This window comes from Setaria viridis, chromosome 3 (assembly GCF_005286985.2).
Source record: "Setaria viridis chromosome 3, Setaria_viridis_v4.0, whole genome shotgun sequence".
In the NCBI taxonomy this organism is placed as follows: domain Eukaryota; kingdom Viridiplantae; phylum Streptophyta; class Magnoliopsida; order Poales; family Poaceae; genus Setaria; species Setaria viridis.
Genome location: NC_048265.2, coordinates 1,768,210 through 1,784,405, shown reverse-complemented (window position 1 = coordinate 1,784,405; position 16,196 = coordinate 1,768,210). Strand labels below are relative to the sequence as shown.

The 16,196-nt window shown below is 41.7% G+C and overlaps 2 protein-coding genes across 2 annotated transcripts; one reads left to right on the top strand and one right to left on the bottom strand.

Moving 5' to 3' along the window:
- Positions 1-545: 545 nt before the first annotated feature.
- LOC117848877 (uncharacterized) lies at positions 546-8,414 on the bottom strand. The gene is made up of 16 exons (XM_034730458.2): positions 8,034-8,414; positions 6,620-6,681; positions 6,487-6,554; positions 6,188-6,309; positions 5,642-5,747; positions 5,460-5,511; positions 5,259-5,376; positions 5,148-5,178; positions 4,948-4,971; positions 4,736-4,860; positions 3,407-3,488; positions 3,117-3,239; positions 2,962-3,015; positions 2,815-2,884; positions 2,189-2,222; positions 546-1,191 (listed from the first exon to the last, which is right to left on the bottom strand). Exons 1-16 carry the CDS (start codon positions 8,269-8,271, stop codon positions 848-850), a joined length of 1,653 nt encoding a protein of 550 aa, XP_034586349.1. The 5' UTR covers positions 8,272-8,414; the 3' UTR covers positions 546-847.
- Positions 8,415-9,743: 1,329 nt separating this feature from the next.
- On the top strand, positions 9,744-14,506 carry LOC117848069 (uncharacterized). Its single transcript, XM_072292257.1, has 9 exons — positions 9,744-9,944; positions 10,895-10,985; positions 11,051-11,166; positions 12,056-12,320; positions 12,525-12,627; positions 13,811-13,928; positions 14,006-14,098; positions 14,181-14,258; positions 14,429-14,506. Exons 1-9 carry the CDS (start codon positions 9,744-9,746, stop codon positions 14,504-14,506), a joined length of 1,143 nt encoding a protein of 380 aa, XP_072148358.1.
- The last annotated feature ends 1,690 nt before the right edge of the window (positions 14,507-16,196 follow it).

The window sequence follows — 16,196 nt, the reverse complement described above, 5'->3', positions numbered from 1 at the left end:
TCCACGTACGCTATGAGTAGATTCAAAGAATAATCTGATGAATATTTATTTGAACGGGGCAATGCATTACACTACAGTATTCAAATCGCCCAGGTCCAGTAGTACCGCAGGAATGAATAGGAAATAAGCAGCGATTCAGTACAAGTACGTGACTACAGCGGGGTAACAAACTTAGAGGCCTGAACTGGTCCTACGAAAGAACATGATTTGGTCTTCAGAGGATAACGCAGGCGCAGGACAAAGCCAGCCGCGTCAATAGGCTCATTCAAGCCCAGATTGGGGCGACCACAAAAGCTAAGACCAGAAATAAAAAGCAAGATCAAGCAGACACCATCACACTAGAATCTGCCTAATTGTATCCACAGAAAGACAGAGTAAAGCAAGATCATTTGACAGGACAGGACATACCTAGCAGCATCAAGTAAATTCAATCCTTGGACTCTTGTGCGGGAATCCTTCATGCTTTGCTGACTGCACAATAACCTTTGATCAATTACTCAACCACAGCCACAAGGTGCCGGTGGTCAACTGAAGGGACTATAGGATTGAACAGGATAAATCATTCTATTGAAGGGTTCACAATAGCCTAAAACCGAATGTGTGATTAACATCGACAAAGAACACAGATGTACAGGTTAAGCATTTCTACACTTACAATCAGATGGAACAATCAATTTGGAAATGGGGCAAAAAAAACGAGAGGAAGTTTTTGAATAGCTGCAATTGGCGAAACTCAGGTAAGGCTGGAGGCATTGCTACCAAAATGAAATCTTCAATGGATGGATCACATCAGGTGTTAGAGATCACTTGATCTGACTTCAACACCACCTTAGTGCAGACCATATGATCACTTCCGGGGTCTTCCTCTTTTTCCTCCTCTCTTTCCACCACGGCCGCCTGAGCTTCCAGCTTTCTGAGCAGAACTCTCAGTTTTCTTAGGGCGGCCTCTGCCCCTTCCAGATGGCTTTGGCTCGGGGGCTGCCTTTTTGGCTCCCCTACCTCTCCCCCTATTAGAGGGTTTGCGGCCACGCTTGCCCTTGGCCTCTTCTATTTCCCCATTCTCATCATCTTCACTTTCATCCTCATCATCATCCTCTTCAGATTCAGAATCATCCTTGGTTTTCTTGCGCTTGTTGGCACGGGAATTGGTGCTGGTAGACGCCTTCTTGGTTGCTTGCACCTCCACCTCTACTGCAGTGGTAAATTCAAATCCATCCATAAGCAAGATACGGGAAACAACACAAAGCTCAATGATACCAGTTAATAAGCTTTTAGTAGGCGTATAGTACTCCCTCCATTCGTTTAGTAGGCGTATTAGAATTTGAAAATTTCTTATGAGGTATACCTTTTCTCTTACAATATATCATCAATTGCAAGAAAATTAATGTCATATTTAAAGATATTTGAAATAAGAATCCATTCATATAACTTTTATATACACTAAACATGCATATAATTTGACTAATCATTGGTCAAATTTATGAAGTCTGACTTTTTAAAATTCTAATAAGCCTACTAAAAACAGAGGGAGTACCGTATAATTTGCTCTCGAGAACATAGTTACTAGTATTATATTCATCCTAGACATGAAAGAAATATCCAACATGAAACAATTCATAAACTTGGTATCTTTCATTTTATCGTTTTCCATTAATGATGGCTCAGGTCCAAGTGATTATTTGGACCCAAAAATCAGGCATCGCACGACACAATTCAAGAGAAAATGGGTAGCCAGTTGGCCTCCATGTTCTCTATCGTAGTAGACTAGTAGTACAATTGGGATCCTAGGGTAGTGGGGTAGGTCTTCAGGTAAACAGGTTGGCCCAGCCCAACCCAAGTGTGTCCTTTAGATAGATGCCACACCAAGGTGAATGTTCAGGTACAGGCCAACTAAATTCTTTAGTAATCTCAGTTACATGCAGAGAAAATATTAATGATTTCACATAATTTTGAAGTTTATGTGGACCAACCTGCCACCCCTCCCCCTACAGCTGAAAAAAGGCATATCTATGGTTATGATTTATGAAACTCTTAAATTAGACAGCCACTGGTTACAAAACAAGAATAGCTTCTTTTGTAACAGATCAAGCTAAACTATGATGTGTTTTACCCAGCATTAAAATGTTTCAAGCTTGCAGAGTTACACCTAAATGTGTTATTCCAAAACAAAATAAGAGACAAAACAAACCTTCAGTGGAGGTATCACCATCATAAATCTCCAGCTGAGGAACAAAAAAAATGTGTATTAAAATATATAACAATTTAAAACCACATACAGCAATGAAAGGATGCAAAAGGCAAACATGACATCTATACTTCAAGGCAATAAAAGAGTGCTGGATGTTGAAACATGTTATTAAAATCCAGGTAAACTTGCAATCTCATCTCATATGCTTCATATGTTGCTAAAGGATACAGGTTATCCAGGGAATATATGACTACAGATTTCTCATCAGGACATAATATAACAATTAAAGCCATGTTAAATAGACAATATTTGCAAGACCGATTCATTCAATTGTGATTTCCAAGTTATATCTATTTATTTGTCGGTTGATCGATCATTTGGGGATATCAGTAAAACATTCTGATTCAGTGGTTGAGCCGGAAAAAAAATCTAGTTTAAAATTAGATTATCTGATGGAAGACTCATCAGAGTTGGAAACTATGCTGCCACCTATCATCATGGAAAGGACAGCTGGTGACTAATCATACCAATTTCTTTTTGTGACCTCATGATAAAGCATTCAACTGAATGTTTAACCTAACATTAAGCGACAGGAAAGTCCATGCAACAAAGTGTTATGAAGTTACCTTATCAAGTCGATCACCAATATTTGCCCTGTCCACAACAATTAGAGACAGTCCGTATCCACAACCGACACTGGAGAAAGTGTTCACAATTTAATACAGACTGCAATGTTAACAGGGAATGGAAAGTGACGCGTCATTTAGTATTACCTTGTAACATGCATTCCCTCAAGAATGTCAACCTTTTTGGGATTTGCAGATGACCTACATTACAAATATATGGCACAACAATGGCCAATGAGATCATCGAATAAGTGAAGCCTTTGTACAATCAACATATTCTTAACATTTTTATATACACATACTTCTGCCCATTAGGCCCATAACCAAGCTCCCCATTCTGGGCAACACCCCAGCTTATGCATGAATCATCAGCACCCACAACGTGGTGCATGTTACCAGAAGCCATGCAGCGAATGTTCCAACCACTGAAGGAAACAAATCAACAGTTAAGCAGATAGCTAAGGATAATTACATACTTATACCAGGCAGCTAACTGTGATAAATACAAACAGCCTCTCAAAAAAGGACAAACAATAACATAAGTGCGGTAGAATTTGGAATTCTGCATTATTGCGACAAGTGTGTAAGGAACCTTAAATCCATTACAGGCTTTGGATACATCCAATCATCGCCTGTATTCTTCATCTTTCCCCACATGTACAACTGCCCACCACCTAGCAATCAAACCAAAGAACCAGAAATTAATAACAATGTTGTTGATTATGGCTCCTAGTTAGCAGAGTTCAAATTATACAGATAATACTTTTCACAAGCAATGAATATCAGCAGCATGTGGAATAAATTTTCATCAAATAGGCATAAAATCCAACATAGTTTAATTATAGACCAGATTACGTTGTGTAGTTTAATTATAGGCAGAAAAACATTTATATGTGTTGTGTAGTTCAAAAAAAATATTCACTATATGGAGTGATATAGCATAAAAGTCATTAGACTACAAACAGGACACAAGGTTCACAAGTCACATAGTGTCACCAGATCAATAGGCTTGCAATAAATAGCTTGATCCACAAGCAATCTGATAAGCTCAGAAGCATTTAATTTGTGCTTCTAAATAAATAAAACAATGGGTTAGTTTGCAGCTGCTGTAATCAACATGATTCTATATACCTATTTATCTCAAGTGAATTTTTATATTTGATACAACAACAACAACAAAAGCCTTTTAGTCCCAAGCAAGTTGGGGTATGCTAGAGCTGAAGCACAGCAACATGAGCCACCATCAAAATGGAAAAAGAGAGACTATATTAGGAAGCTAAAGACTGTTCGTGGTTCAGGTACGTGGATAGCTAACTAAAGCCATTTTTTGTTGTCTAGAAAGCAACAATATCTAGTTGGGCCGCAACACGGTTTCGAAGCAGCAGCCCAAACAAAAGTGGTTCCACAATATGGGATCAGCAGGATCCATCACAATGCCAAACAGAGCCTAACTCTTCAACCACATCTAGATTCTCATCATCTACAGCATCCAATGTCAATCGTCAAGTAACTGTAAGAGAAGAGGCTTATGGGTAGTTTGCACAGAAATGGTTGCATGTGCAATGTTTACCTTATGCTCTTTTATAAGGGCGCTTGTTTGTATACACCCATTCCCCATGTGAATACTAGCCCTACATGAACTAATGTCTAATGTGAGAGAAACAGTGTCAAGGTTCATGAAATAACCAAGTATCGAGGATTATTGTTCTGCTACCAATTTCCATGAGACAAACACTTAAATGTTGGGGGAAAAACCTCTACACACACGCATGGAAAGTTAGACACAGGAAAACACCAAAAGAGTTTACCAGCACTTATAATTAATGGTAGTTCACCACGCAAACAACCAAGATATCACATAAACCTATTATCCCCACTCCAAATAGCAAATGACAATAATTGTTTGAGCATCAGAGCATACCAGCTGTGCATGCAGAACTTGCGGAACCAGCCGAGACAATAGCATTAGGAGGCAGAACATTTTGCTTCTGGAAGACTTCTACAAGGCGAGGTTGCCATTCATCCTTCTGTTCTCTGTGGCCCAACCTAAGTAACAAGCAAGCTGTTATATGAACCATGTTGGGCTTGGACTATAGCGTTGTTACAGTGGGATGCATGCCAATAATATCATACCTTCCATATCCACCAAAACCCCAGCTGCCAAACACACACAAAAGAAAAACACAGTAAGAGAATAGAAAACATTATTAGAACTGAAAAAATTGATATGTCCTGCACATATGTGGACTTCATACAGCATATAAAGAGGCACCCATGCCTATTAACTATTTCAGCTTGAAATTGTGTTAAGAAATGGTGAATAAAACACATACGTGTAAACAAAGCCACTGGAATCAACTGCAACTGCAACATACAAGTAAAGAAACAGGGTTGATATCAGTGTTAATCATGATGACTCAAAAGAAAGAAAGAAGAAGACAAACCTGTATGATTAGTTCCGCATGCAACTTTTACTACAGTTTTCCCAGATAATGCAGCTATTGCCCGTGGGCGGGGCTGAGGATCATACGTCAGCTTGACAGATGAATCTTTAGCATTGTACTGAAATAGCATGAATCAAATCATAGTGAATTGATAATAAATTTAAAGAATAGCCCACCTGCGCAAAAGGAGTAACGACCAACCTCATTATCAGTTCCATGCCCAAGTTGACCATACTGGGGAAGGCCTGCTGTACTGAATAGCATAGAAGAATAAAATACAGCCTCAAAAAAACTGACGAACAACACCCACTAACTACAGCCAAAGCAGATATTAATCAAATGAGGTTCAAGATTTCTATTTTTGAATTTCCAGCAAGACATACAGTATAGAAGAGCCTTCCACTGACGACAACCACACCGTAAAATCAGCTCCACAGACAGCAGTGGTTGCTTCGGCAACGATACAGGGCACTGGTGATGACTCAATTTCTGCAGCAATTATAGGACCAAGGAATAACAGCAACATGTAAGATCCAATCAGGGAAAATTACACGATTATCAAGGCTAATTAACGGTCTTGGACAATGATAATACCATTATGCTGAAGGATATGGCAAAGTTAAGTTTATCAACCTCACAAACTGGTTAAAAAAGTAAACTGCTTATAATTAGTCACTAGGGGTAAAAGGAAAGTGTGAAATGACATTGTCAACATGTATTCCAAGATAACTTTGAGTTCACATGAGACTCTACATCAAAGTACTAGTGGGTCATCAAACAGAATAGGAAAAAACTAAAATATCTACATGCGAGCAGAGTATTTATATCCATGATAGCCTAAACTTGAAATACATAACAATGCTTCAGCACCAAAATCGTATGTGCAGGCACTTCCATGACTGAGACAATAAGAAGTGAAGGGTACCAACCATTCCTTAAGGAGCCCGTCCCTAACTGCCCGTGCTTATTGTGGCCGAAAGAGAAGGATTTCCCATCATCAGTTACAACCACTGTATGATTTCTTCCAACACTTGCTTTGATGATTTTGTATCTGCAGGTGCAACAAGTGTCTGTTAACGTCTTGGAACACATGAAGACTGTTTAACATCTTCAAACCACTCATATTAATCATACTACATAATCAGGTAATGAGTCTACCAATACTATACACAGATGTTAGCAAGAAAACTGCAGGCAAAGAGTTCGGTGTTGTATGCAATTATCTTACTTTGACAGTTGAGAAACAACAGTTGGCAGGTTGCGCAGAAGAGTATCCCCATGCCCTAGCTGTCCCTTCTGCAAGAAAGTAACAGTGTTGAGTAATGAGTGGAACAAGTGCAACTGACTATTCACATTTTTACCTCATTGCGACCCCATGTATAACATCTGCCTTCAGCATCCAAAGCAACACAGTGGCAAGCGGCTGGGAAAATGTTAAAATAAGTTGTTAAAAAAGACTGAAAAGTCTATCAAATTACCGTCGAGTTGAAATTTGGATGACAGAAAGCAAAACACACAGCATGGTAAAATAACCTGCATAAGATTTGTTAAGTTAAAAGAAGAGATCTTATGCCACAATCCACAATAGTGCCTTAATTATTCATCGATCAAATCGTGCATGAGGTTACTTTTTAGAATTAAGGTACAGTAAATTGGGGGTTTCCATCTTAAGCAATCTCCACACCACAATGTTACAATAACATCCCCAACCCCCCCTCGCCTCCGCAGCCCCTGTCATGGCCTCCTATCGACCAATGAGCACTCCTGGCCTCTATGCTGCATCTGGTCCATCCCTCCAGGTGCACAGAGGGATAGGGACAAGAGTGGCAGGTTGGCTTGGAAGCAGCGGAGGCAAAAGGTGAAGAGGTATGTTAGGGTAGAACTGGGGGCACTGACTTTTAGGGCTTTCATCACTTCACCTCTTGTTTTCAGTCCAAGTAGGCAGACTCATATGTATTTATTCATCCCCCCCCCCCCCCTCCCTCCTCACCCTGTGAGCGCCTTTTTTTTTGCATGTGGGTAGGACTCGACTTTTAGGGCTCCCATCACTTCGACTCTTGTTTTTGGTCCAAGTAGACCGACCCGTTTGTATTTGTTCAACCCCACACCCTCTGCGCGCGCACATGTGGTGTGCATGCAGGCTCATCATGGGAAATATAGTAACAAAGTCAGTGCCAGTTAGTTCTTAAACCCCCATAGTCTTAATCAAATCCATTTTGCAGCTATCTGAATTACATCTTTTGATGAAATTACAAGGTCTTTTCAATTACTTTTGCATTTGCTCCCTAAACTAATTTTCTCAAGGAAGCAATACTCTATTGGCAGTTGGCGCATTATTTTTCTAATTCCAAGCAACTGTGCATACCACTCCATTGTTCAAGTAACTGACTAGAATTGTTCACCATTTTCCGATCGTGATTTACAACTGAAATTCATCAAGGGATTGTAACTAGGTTCGCTGCATTATTCGATTCAACAAACATAGTATCATTGGACCATAGTATCGTATTTTTGCCGCCATTTCCTGTACAGACATGCTAAAACCAGACAGGCTAACATTTCAGCGTGAACTCATCCAGTGATCCAACCACTGAAAGCATCCACCAACTCCAAACAAGAGCTACAGACCAACTCGTCCTGCCTTCGTTTGATTGCATCTATGATCACAAACTAATATAAGCATTTCTAAGCATCAATCAGTTCCAGCTCCTCACATCCCGCCAAAAGCTAGCGTACACATCATCTCAATCGTGGGCAAGGACACCGGGAACTCACTGCAGCCAGAGCCGACGAAGCGGATGTCGACGCCCACGAGCGGGCGCAACCGCGTCGGCGACACCAGGTTGCCCTGCGCCCCGCCCACCACCTTCCGGCCCATGGAGTCGAAGCTCGTCCCGCCGCAGTACAGCAGCTCCCAGCCGGAGCCGCTGCCCTTCGCCTCCGCCTTCTCGTCGCCCTCGGCGGCCGCGGCCGCGGCCGCGGCGTCCTTCTCAGGCTCGGCGCTGGCCGACATTATCGCCGGTGGTGGCGGCGGCGGCGGCGGCGGCGGAGGCGGAGGATTTCGATCGGAAACCCTAGATTTGGTACGAGGAAGCGGGGACGGGAAGCAAGGGAGGATGGATTTGAAAGAAGCGACACTCCAGATTGAAACTTTTTGCGAGCGGGTGGGCGCAGTGTGGATTTATAGTACACTCGGTTCGGCTAGTGGACCCGGCTAATTAAAGAAGACCTGAAGATATTTCAACGGTGCCATCGAAGAGCATGACTTGTGGGCCAGTACTAGTTGGTGGCCCACTTGTCACTTGATTGGTTTTGTTCTCCTCCAGCTATGGTTAGTTCTTCACATGTCTATGGTTGAACTTTTTTTTGCCTTTCTCGGGGTTTATCCCACGAGATTGTTTCCTGTGTATACGAAAGAGGATCATAATTGTTTCCTAGAATGTTAGGACTGTCAGATATTTGCTTCGTTCGTTTTTAGTAAGCATCTTAGGATTCTAGAAAGTCAAACACCATAAACTTTGATCAACAATTATATGCATTTCTTAGTCTATAAAAATTATATGAACAGTTTCTTATTTCAATACACCATTGATCTTGTAAGCAATTGATGATACATTGTAAGAGGATGCTCCTTCAAATACTTTTTAAAGCTATGACGCGTCTACTAAAAACTAACGGATGTACTGCTCATTCCAGACAAAAAGAAGAGAGATTAGTGGTGAGTTGAAGCTCATCTACAAGAGATTGCTAGGCTTGGGCCTATTTCAGAGAAAATGCAACTTAATAATGGTATTGGGGATATAGACGAGGCGGATAGAGGGTTATAAGTTGCGCGATGCCGATCAAGGGATGCAGATGCGATAAAATGTGTCACAATTGGAGAAGTAGCTATAAGGTGAGAGACGAGCGACTCTCTCCTATAAAGATCCTTATATGAGAGAGTTGTAATAACGATTAAGGTTAATAACTTAAAGGAGTTGCAAATTCTTCCATCCAATCTCTGAGACTCCCACCTACCTTAACACCACCAATTTCAAAGCAAAATGGCCCAAAATCCCCTCCATGCCTACCAATTCGGTCCCCAAATTTGATTGAACTCCTTTTACTGAGAGTAATGTTTTATTTACTTGGGAATCCACCAACGGCTTTAAGCAGAGAGACGCCGGAGAACGGCATGCTCTCGTTGTCGTTCGCACCTCCGGCACTCTCCTTCCCCGCGTGGCTCGACACCTTGCCATGGGACAACAAACGGCAAGATTCGCAGGAAAGGAGAGCCCATATTTGGTGTCGGAGTCGGGTTCGGCACTTCGACTTGCTCCAGAATACTATTCTAGTAGTACAATCAGGTACACAGTATATACTCCCTCGCCTCCATCTACATAAAAAAAGAAAAGGTTTAACTATTGAAGTACCTGTTCCAATCTAACCCACGTCGCAGGTTCGAGCGGTGAGGAGAGGAGGTCGCCAAAGGGCTGATCGCCGTTAATGGCGGCGAGGAGAGGCAGTCCGGGCCCGCTGGCCGACGCATTGGAAACGAAAGAATCGAGAGATCAGGGGTCGGTTCCTAACAAGAGGATCAAAATTGAGGCGGCGGCGATGGAGTTGGTGGGCGGGAGCACCACTGACGGCGAGGAGAAGCAGCAGAGGAAGGCGGCGGCGGCGGCGGTGGCAGGAGATGGTTCCAATGCCTTACCTGCCGCACCCACACCATGACCCGACCGCTCCCTCCTAGCACTAGACGCAGGTGGATCTCCAAGCCTGCTGCAAGAGGTCACCGTCTTCTCAACTCAAAACTCGGAACGGTTGCTACTGCACAATTAACCTTTGCTGCATCTTTTATTCCACCATTCTGTAGATCCTCGTGACAATCTTCCTACGGTGGTGGAGCTCGAGGATCCGGAAACGGCCGAGAGCGAACTTTTTTGTTTTTTAGCCCTTTTTGCAAAATATTCTCACAAATACGCCCCTGGCGGAACCAATTCCAAAAATGGACCCTTAGCTTGGCGCCATCCACGCTGGCGCCAAGCTTACACATCTCGACGCCAGCCATCCTGGCGCCAAGATCCATGCGCAGCTGCTGACGCGGATGCCGACGGCGCCAAGCTTGGCGCCATCATGGATGGCGCCGAGCAATTTTACCTCCTGGCGTTTCAAACGAGAAACAAGTATAATTATTGCGAGGAGTGTGCAACAAACCACACTCTAATTCAACTGGTTAGGTGTGGGTTTCTTATACCAAAGACAGGAAAAAAAGATTCAACACTAGGGTTTGAACTCAAGTCTTTTGGATAAGAAGCCCACATTCTAACCAGTTGAACTAGAGTGTGGTTTGTTACACACTCTTCGCAATAATTATACTTGTTTCTCGTTTGAAACGCCAGGAGGTAAAATTGCTCGGCGCCATCCATGATGGCGCCAAGCTTGGCGCCAAGATCTACGGCGCCAAGGCTTGGCGCCATCATGGATGGCGCCAAGCCTCGATCACGTCGGCATCCGCATCAGCAGCTGCGCATGGACCTTGGCGCTAGGATGGCTGGCGTCTAGACGTGTAAGCTAAGGGTCCATTTTTGAAATTGGTTCCGCCAGGAGCGTATTTGTGAGAATCTTTCGAAAAAAGGGTTAAAAAAACAAAAAAGTCGGCGGCCGAGAGTGTGGCCAGCTCAAGAGACAAGGCGCTGGTCCGGGATGCGGCACGCTCAACCGTTAGCGTCTCCTCCATTGCGCTTGGTAAAATCGGCCAAGCCTGATTTATTACGCCTAAGCTGACGATAACATCCACACATGGTTTGCAGATGGGAAGGTCATTGACCAACAAACTGGAATTGTCATCTGCTGGAAAGAGACCAAGAAGTGCGCAAGGATATTGACTAGCTCTGATATTGTTGATGGACTTGGTCCCAACATTAAGGTACGGACAAAGCTTTCTATGTTGAATTAGGAGATTACAATACTACCCTTGAGTATTACACCCTTAAGACTTGCCTTAACTTTACAAATTAGTGTTGTCCTTCTCTTGTTGTGGCACAATGGCAGCCTTCTACTGAATATATGCGTACTCTGTTATCACATCCGTCACATTCTTTCACTAATCGTTGACATCTATTGCAAAATGTCTACCAGCGTAATCCAGGTAATGTTCAATTCTTTGAAAAATGATGTCTTCTACTCTGCACTGTAGTGCTTGCAGCCTGCAGGTAATAGCTCATTCTCTTGTGTTTAAAATGTGTGACGCCTTCACATGCCTCAGCTTGCCTTAGCCACAACAAGCATGCTACATTGTAGAATTCAGATGTTTGTCTGCACAGTAATTTAGCACCCCACCTGTATGTGTCCGCCTTGATGGCTTACTACCGATTATGTTCATGTTTTCCTGGTGTTTGAATACACTAAAGACGCCCACATGCATTATCTGTTCATTTTCATTTTAGATCTTGTCCTGCTTGTTCAATTATACTAGTTTTTATGATGTCCATGTAAATATACTTGCACGCCTATGTCTTGTTTTGTTTTCATTTTTTCTGACAAGTTAGGTACAGTTTGTATAGCATCTTTCGTTATGCTTATCTCTTATTATCCTTTTGCGCTCTCATTCCATAACACGGACACGCTAGTACTAGCTTCAACACACTTCCTGTGCCCCCACATTATGGAATCATCTGCTCACTCTGCACATATCAAAGCTATGGGTTTTTTTTGTCTTTTTAGAGTTACTTTTTTTTGCGTGGTGCTTATCTGATAGGCTATTCCCTTGACCCTGTAGCACAACATATCTAATCAAAGCTCTTATACCCTTTCAGCTACACATTGGCTTGCCAAATAGGACCATCTTAGAGGGGCAACTTTTGTTCTTCAATAAGTATTATGATATTGCTTTATTGGAGATCTCGTCAGAGTCAGACTTACCTTTGCAGCTCCCTTCTTTTGGATCTAATCCAAACTACGGTCAGGAGGTTTTCATTTTGGCTAGGGGCAAAGATTCTAATCTGATGGCCAGGCATGGGAGGGTCCTGTGGTTCGAAGATCCAAAATATTTAAACCGCAACTACCTCATGTTGCTTAGCTGCAATACTCCTAATGTAATAATTGTATTATTATTTTCCAGCACTGTATTATTGTTTCATCACGCAGCTTACTCAGTAGTATTTCTTTGATGTAGTATGGCACTTATCTTTTTATATAATATAAAGATACACAGCTGTCCTACGTATTCTCGAAAAAGATGTAGTATGGCACTGGAGGACCAGTGATTGATCATGATGGCAGCAGTGTCGTTGGGATGGCATTTGATAATGGTGGTCCAAATTCCAAATTCTAGTATTCTTGCCATCTCCACCATCCTCACATGCATTGAAATGTGGATGAAGTTCAGGTTTGTTAACCTGTTATCGTTGTTGCACTGATGTTATAACTTGCTTAGTGTCTATAACATCTAATTGGTTTTAAAATTGACATACTTTTTTGAGTTATAAGCAGTGTTGTAGCAATTCGTTTGATGTTTATAGAATTTGCATTTTAACACTTTATACTCACTTAGCTGAGCAACTTGCCCCTTACCCCATGTAGAAATATATTCTATCATGTTTAATGAATCTAAAAGTGGGAGCTCGCATACTACCAAAGTTTGAAAGGGCATCGCGTCAACATTGCTACTAGCCTGCTAGGTAGACATGAAAATTGGCTAGTGGCATTGCCGTCATGCCACATGTACAAGCTTGGATCAGTTAAAACATCCAAATCATCCAGTATAATGGCATTTGCTCAGACTTTGGACAAGTTCCAATTTTATGTGCATACACCTGGTATTAAGTGCAAACGTGCTATTAGCTTGATTCACTTCAACAAATGCAATCTGGTCCATAGAGCTTATTGAATATGTCTTAAGACCTAATGCCTTTTGAAGTCGAATCTAACACGAGGAGCTTGAACGGCTATCAACAATTCAACATAAGTAAGGGACTATCTGGGGGGCAATCAATTTCAATTGGCTCGTATAGACGACCAACCTTGTTTTGAATGGTACCCTGTAAAGCTCGTAGTGAAAGCCATGGGAGAAGGAAAACAACTTTTCTGAGCATATTCCTTTTTTTCCTCGAATGACGCAGTAGAGCTGCATGCCTACGTGTCATTTCATCAAGGTAGAAAAAAGGAGTACAAAGGGTCGGTCAAGACCCAACCCAAGTACAGAACACCCACGCAATCACACCCAACAGGAACTATTACAGGCAAGCCACAGACAAAACTAGTAACACGACCGAGGACCACCAGAACCATATTCCCCTTTTAGATTATGACCCTGAAGTATTATACTAAATAATCAGTTTCATGCATGACGTTGTTATCCTGTAGTATGACATTGAACTAGAATTAGTGGTGTACCCTTAATAGGGAAAATGTCACTTGAAAACCAGTAGTATTTTAAGACATACCAAATGATCCTCGAGCTAATATATCACTTAACTATTTAGGTGACAATGATACGATCGTATGGAATGCCTTTGGCTGCTTTGTGGTCAATATTTTAAAGCTGATTGGTTCAGTCAGACTTATTTCAGTCGTATTGCTCGCCCCGAGCATGGTTTGAGCTTAAGGACAGTGGAGCTGCTGGAGGTGTCGCTCCAGGCGGTGATATCTCTTGATCACAACATCAACAACGGCTACATTGTAGATAAGGTATGACTCCATTCTGTTCAGTGTGTATGGAGCTCTATTGAGACTGGGTAACACTGTAATCATTTTGACCTATCTAGGTATCAATTGGTTCTACTGCTGAGAAGCTTGGCATTAGATATGGAGATGTGATTGTTTCTTTTGATGGGCTGCGTGATCAAGCGCTACCTCAGGTGAAAATTGTATCTAATAATTATTGCTTGTTTTCATCTAGAAGATATCACTATGGCTGATACTGTCAAATTTTATCTGCAGTTGGAAGATTATCTTCTTTCTCTTGGTTGGGGATTCTTGCAGGGAAGCACTGATTCAAGCTCCACTGTAGATCTCAAGGTATGTTTGAATTTATTTGCAATATGAAAATGCCAAAAAAGTTTGTGTTCTTTTTTATTGATGCTTTAAGTCAATATTTTTTATCAAGACGCGCAGGGCGCGCCATTCCAACTAGTATTAATTGAACTAACAAATAAATGTTAATATTTGTGTTCCTTCGATTCTTGTAGCTCGAAGTTTATGATCTCCTTGAACGTGGTACAAGAAGCGTCACCTTGTCTGTTGAATTCTGTCATGCTTCAGAATGAGAAAACAATGCTTAACTGACACATTGTAAGCTTTTTGAACCTTTTCTACCATTTTGTTTTGCACATTTCATCTCAAACCAGTTCCATTAATCGTGTCATAAGCATTATAACTTTACGCTTGATAGTGTTCTTGGTATTACATGCACGCTGGGGCCAAAGTGAGGCCAAGGCTCCTAATAAGCTGCATGATGTGCATCCATGTTCTATATTGTTGGAATTTTGATGGTTGTATTTTTTTTATGTTAAAAGACTGGCATGGAATCATTCCACAATATCTGACATGTGGGATTTCAGGTTTACCAATGCTGATGACTTCTTATGGTGACGCAAGATAACGATGGGACATTCTGGGTGTTATATTTTGTTGCAGAAATATCTTAGCTCCTATTTATTTCCTCCCGGCGATGTATGGACAAGGATATTAGTTTGTTCATAGGAGTACTATGTTTTAGTATAGTTTGGACTCACTTGATTTCCAATATGAATTGAACTTGGAAAATGGCTCGACCTCCTTTCTCTTTGTGAAAGACCGAACGGAGTTTTGCAATGACCACCTTCAAAAAAAAAAAAGAATGCGAGTCAATTTCTTGTTATGCTGAATTTAAAATAGACCATTTGTCAATTTTTCATTGCCAAACTTTAAAGAGATCTCAACTTTTAAATAGACCATGGAAAAAATCGTGGTCTCTCACTTTGGCTCCTAATCTACACTACTGCTTTCTTTAGCTCCGAATCGTCACCGGTGTATATCAGGTTTTGCAGTTTTGCTACAAATTGCTTCGGAAGAATTTGCAAAGTCTGAATGACAGTCCCATCCGTCGTACGGAGCAGAGATGCCAGTTTGTGAGCGGCAAAATCTGAAGCCGCCCCGTCTCCCCCTGCACATATCGACTACGCTCTGTGGCCACCGGAAGAAGTCATGGCGCCACGGGACAACCAGGAGGTCAGGGCCAAGCGTTAGTCGAGCTCCACTTCTCCAGCCAAACCCAGATGGTGCAAAATGATTTATCATTGTTTTTGCGAAAGACAAAATGATTTATCACAAGTTCACAACCATAGTCCTCACTTAACATTATTTTTTTCAAATTTAGAGCCTGCTTGGTTGGGCTCCAAAATTTCCCCAGCCAAATTTAAGGCAAGCCCATAAATTTTGGCACTTGTTTGGTTGGCACCCGATGAAGTGATATCCTAAAGATCGTGCCCAGGTTTCGGCAGAAAATTTTGTCATGCTCGCGTTTTGGCATGCCCAAGATTTAGCATGGCAAATTTTGGAACCAAACTAATCAGGCTCTTAAATTCAAGTTAAAATCTTGGAATTGAGTTGGAACGTTTTGGGAGTAGGACAAAAATCCCACGATCAAGTTGAACCCTTTTTGAATTGAGATGAATTTTGCTTTGTGCAGGAATTTGAAATGAAAATTCGAGTAGGATTTCAAAATTTTGGATTTTATTATTTTTTAAGTTTTTTTCTTCTTTTCTTACGAAGAAGAAGAAAAGGAAGGAAGACGAAACAACAAAGAAAGGATCGAATTGATCACTTTCGTTCTTTTTTTTAAGGAATTGATCACCTACATTCGGTAGTAGGGAAAGAACACGGACACCCAGTTTCCGGGACATCGGGGGACAATACAATCGGGCCAGACAGCAATTGGGTGGGTAGTAGACTGACTGATGGCGGCCCATTTTAGAC

Bases quoted from the DNA above. Each gene is read 5' to 3' on its own strand.
- LOC117848069 (XM_072292257.1), top strand. From the start codon at position 9,744: ATGGCGGCGAGGAGAGGCAGTCCGGGCCCGCTGGCCGACGCATTGGAA. The intron at 13,929-14,005 runs GTATGACTCCAT...TGACCTATCTAG, and splicing joins ACGGCTACATTGTAGATAAG to GTATCAATTGGTTCTACTGC. The intron at 14,259-14,428 runs GTATGTTTGAAT...CGATTCTTGTAG, and splicing joins GCTCCACTGTAGATCTCAAG to CTCGAAGTTTATGATCTCCT.
- LOC117848877 (XM_034730458.2), bottom strand. From the start codon at position 8,271: ATGTCGGCCAGCGCCGAGCCTGAGAAGGACGCCGCGGCCGCGGCCGCG. The intron at 6,555-6,619 runs GTAAAAATGTGA...ACTTTCTTGCAG, and splicing joins ATACATGGGGTCGCAATGAG to AAGGGACAGCTAGGGCATGG. The intron at 4,861-4,947 runs GTATGATATTAT...CTTGTTACTTAG, and splicing joins GGTTTTGGTGGATATGGAAG to GTTGGGCCACAGAGAACAGA.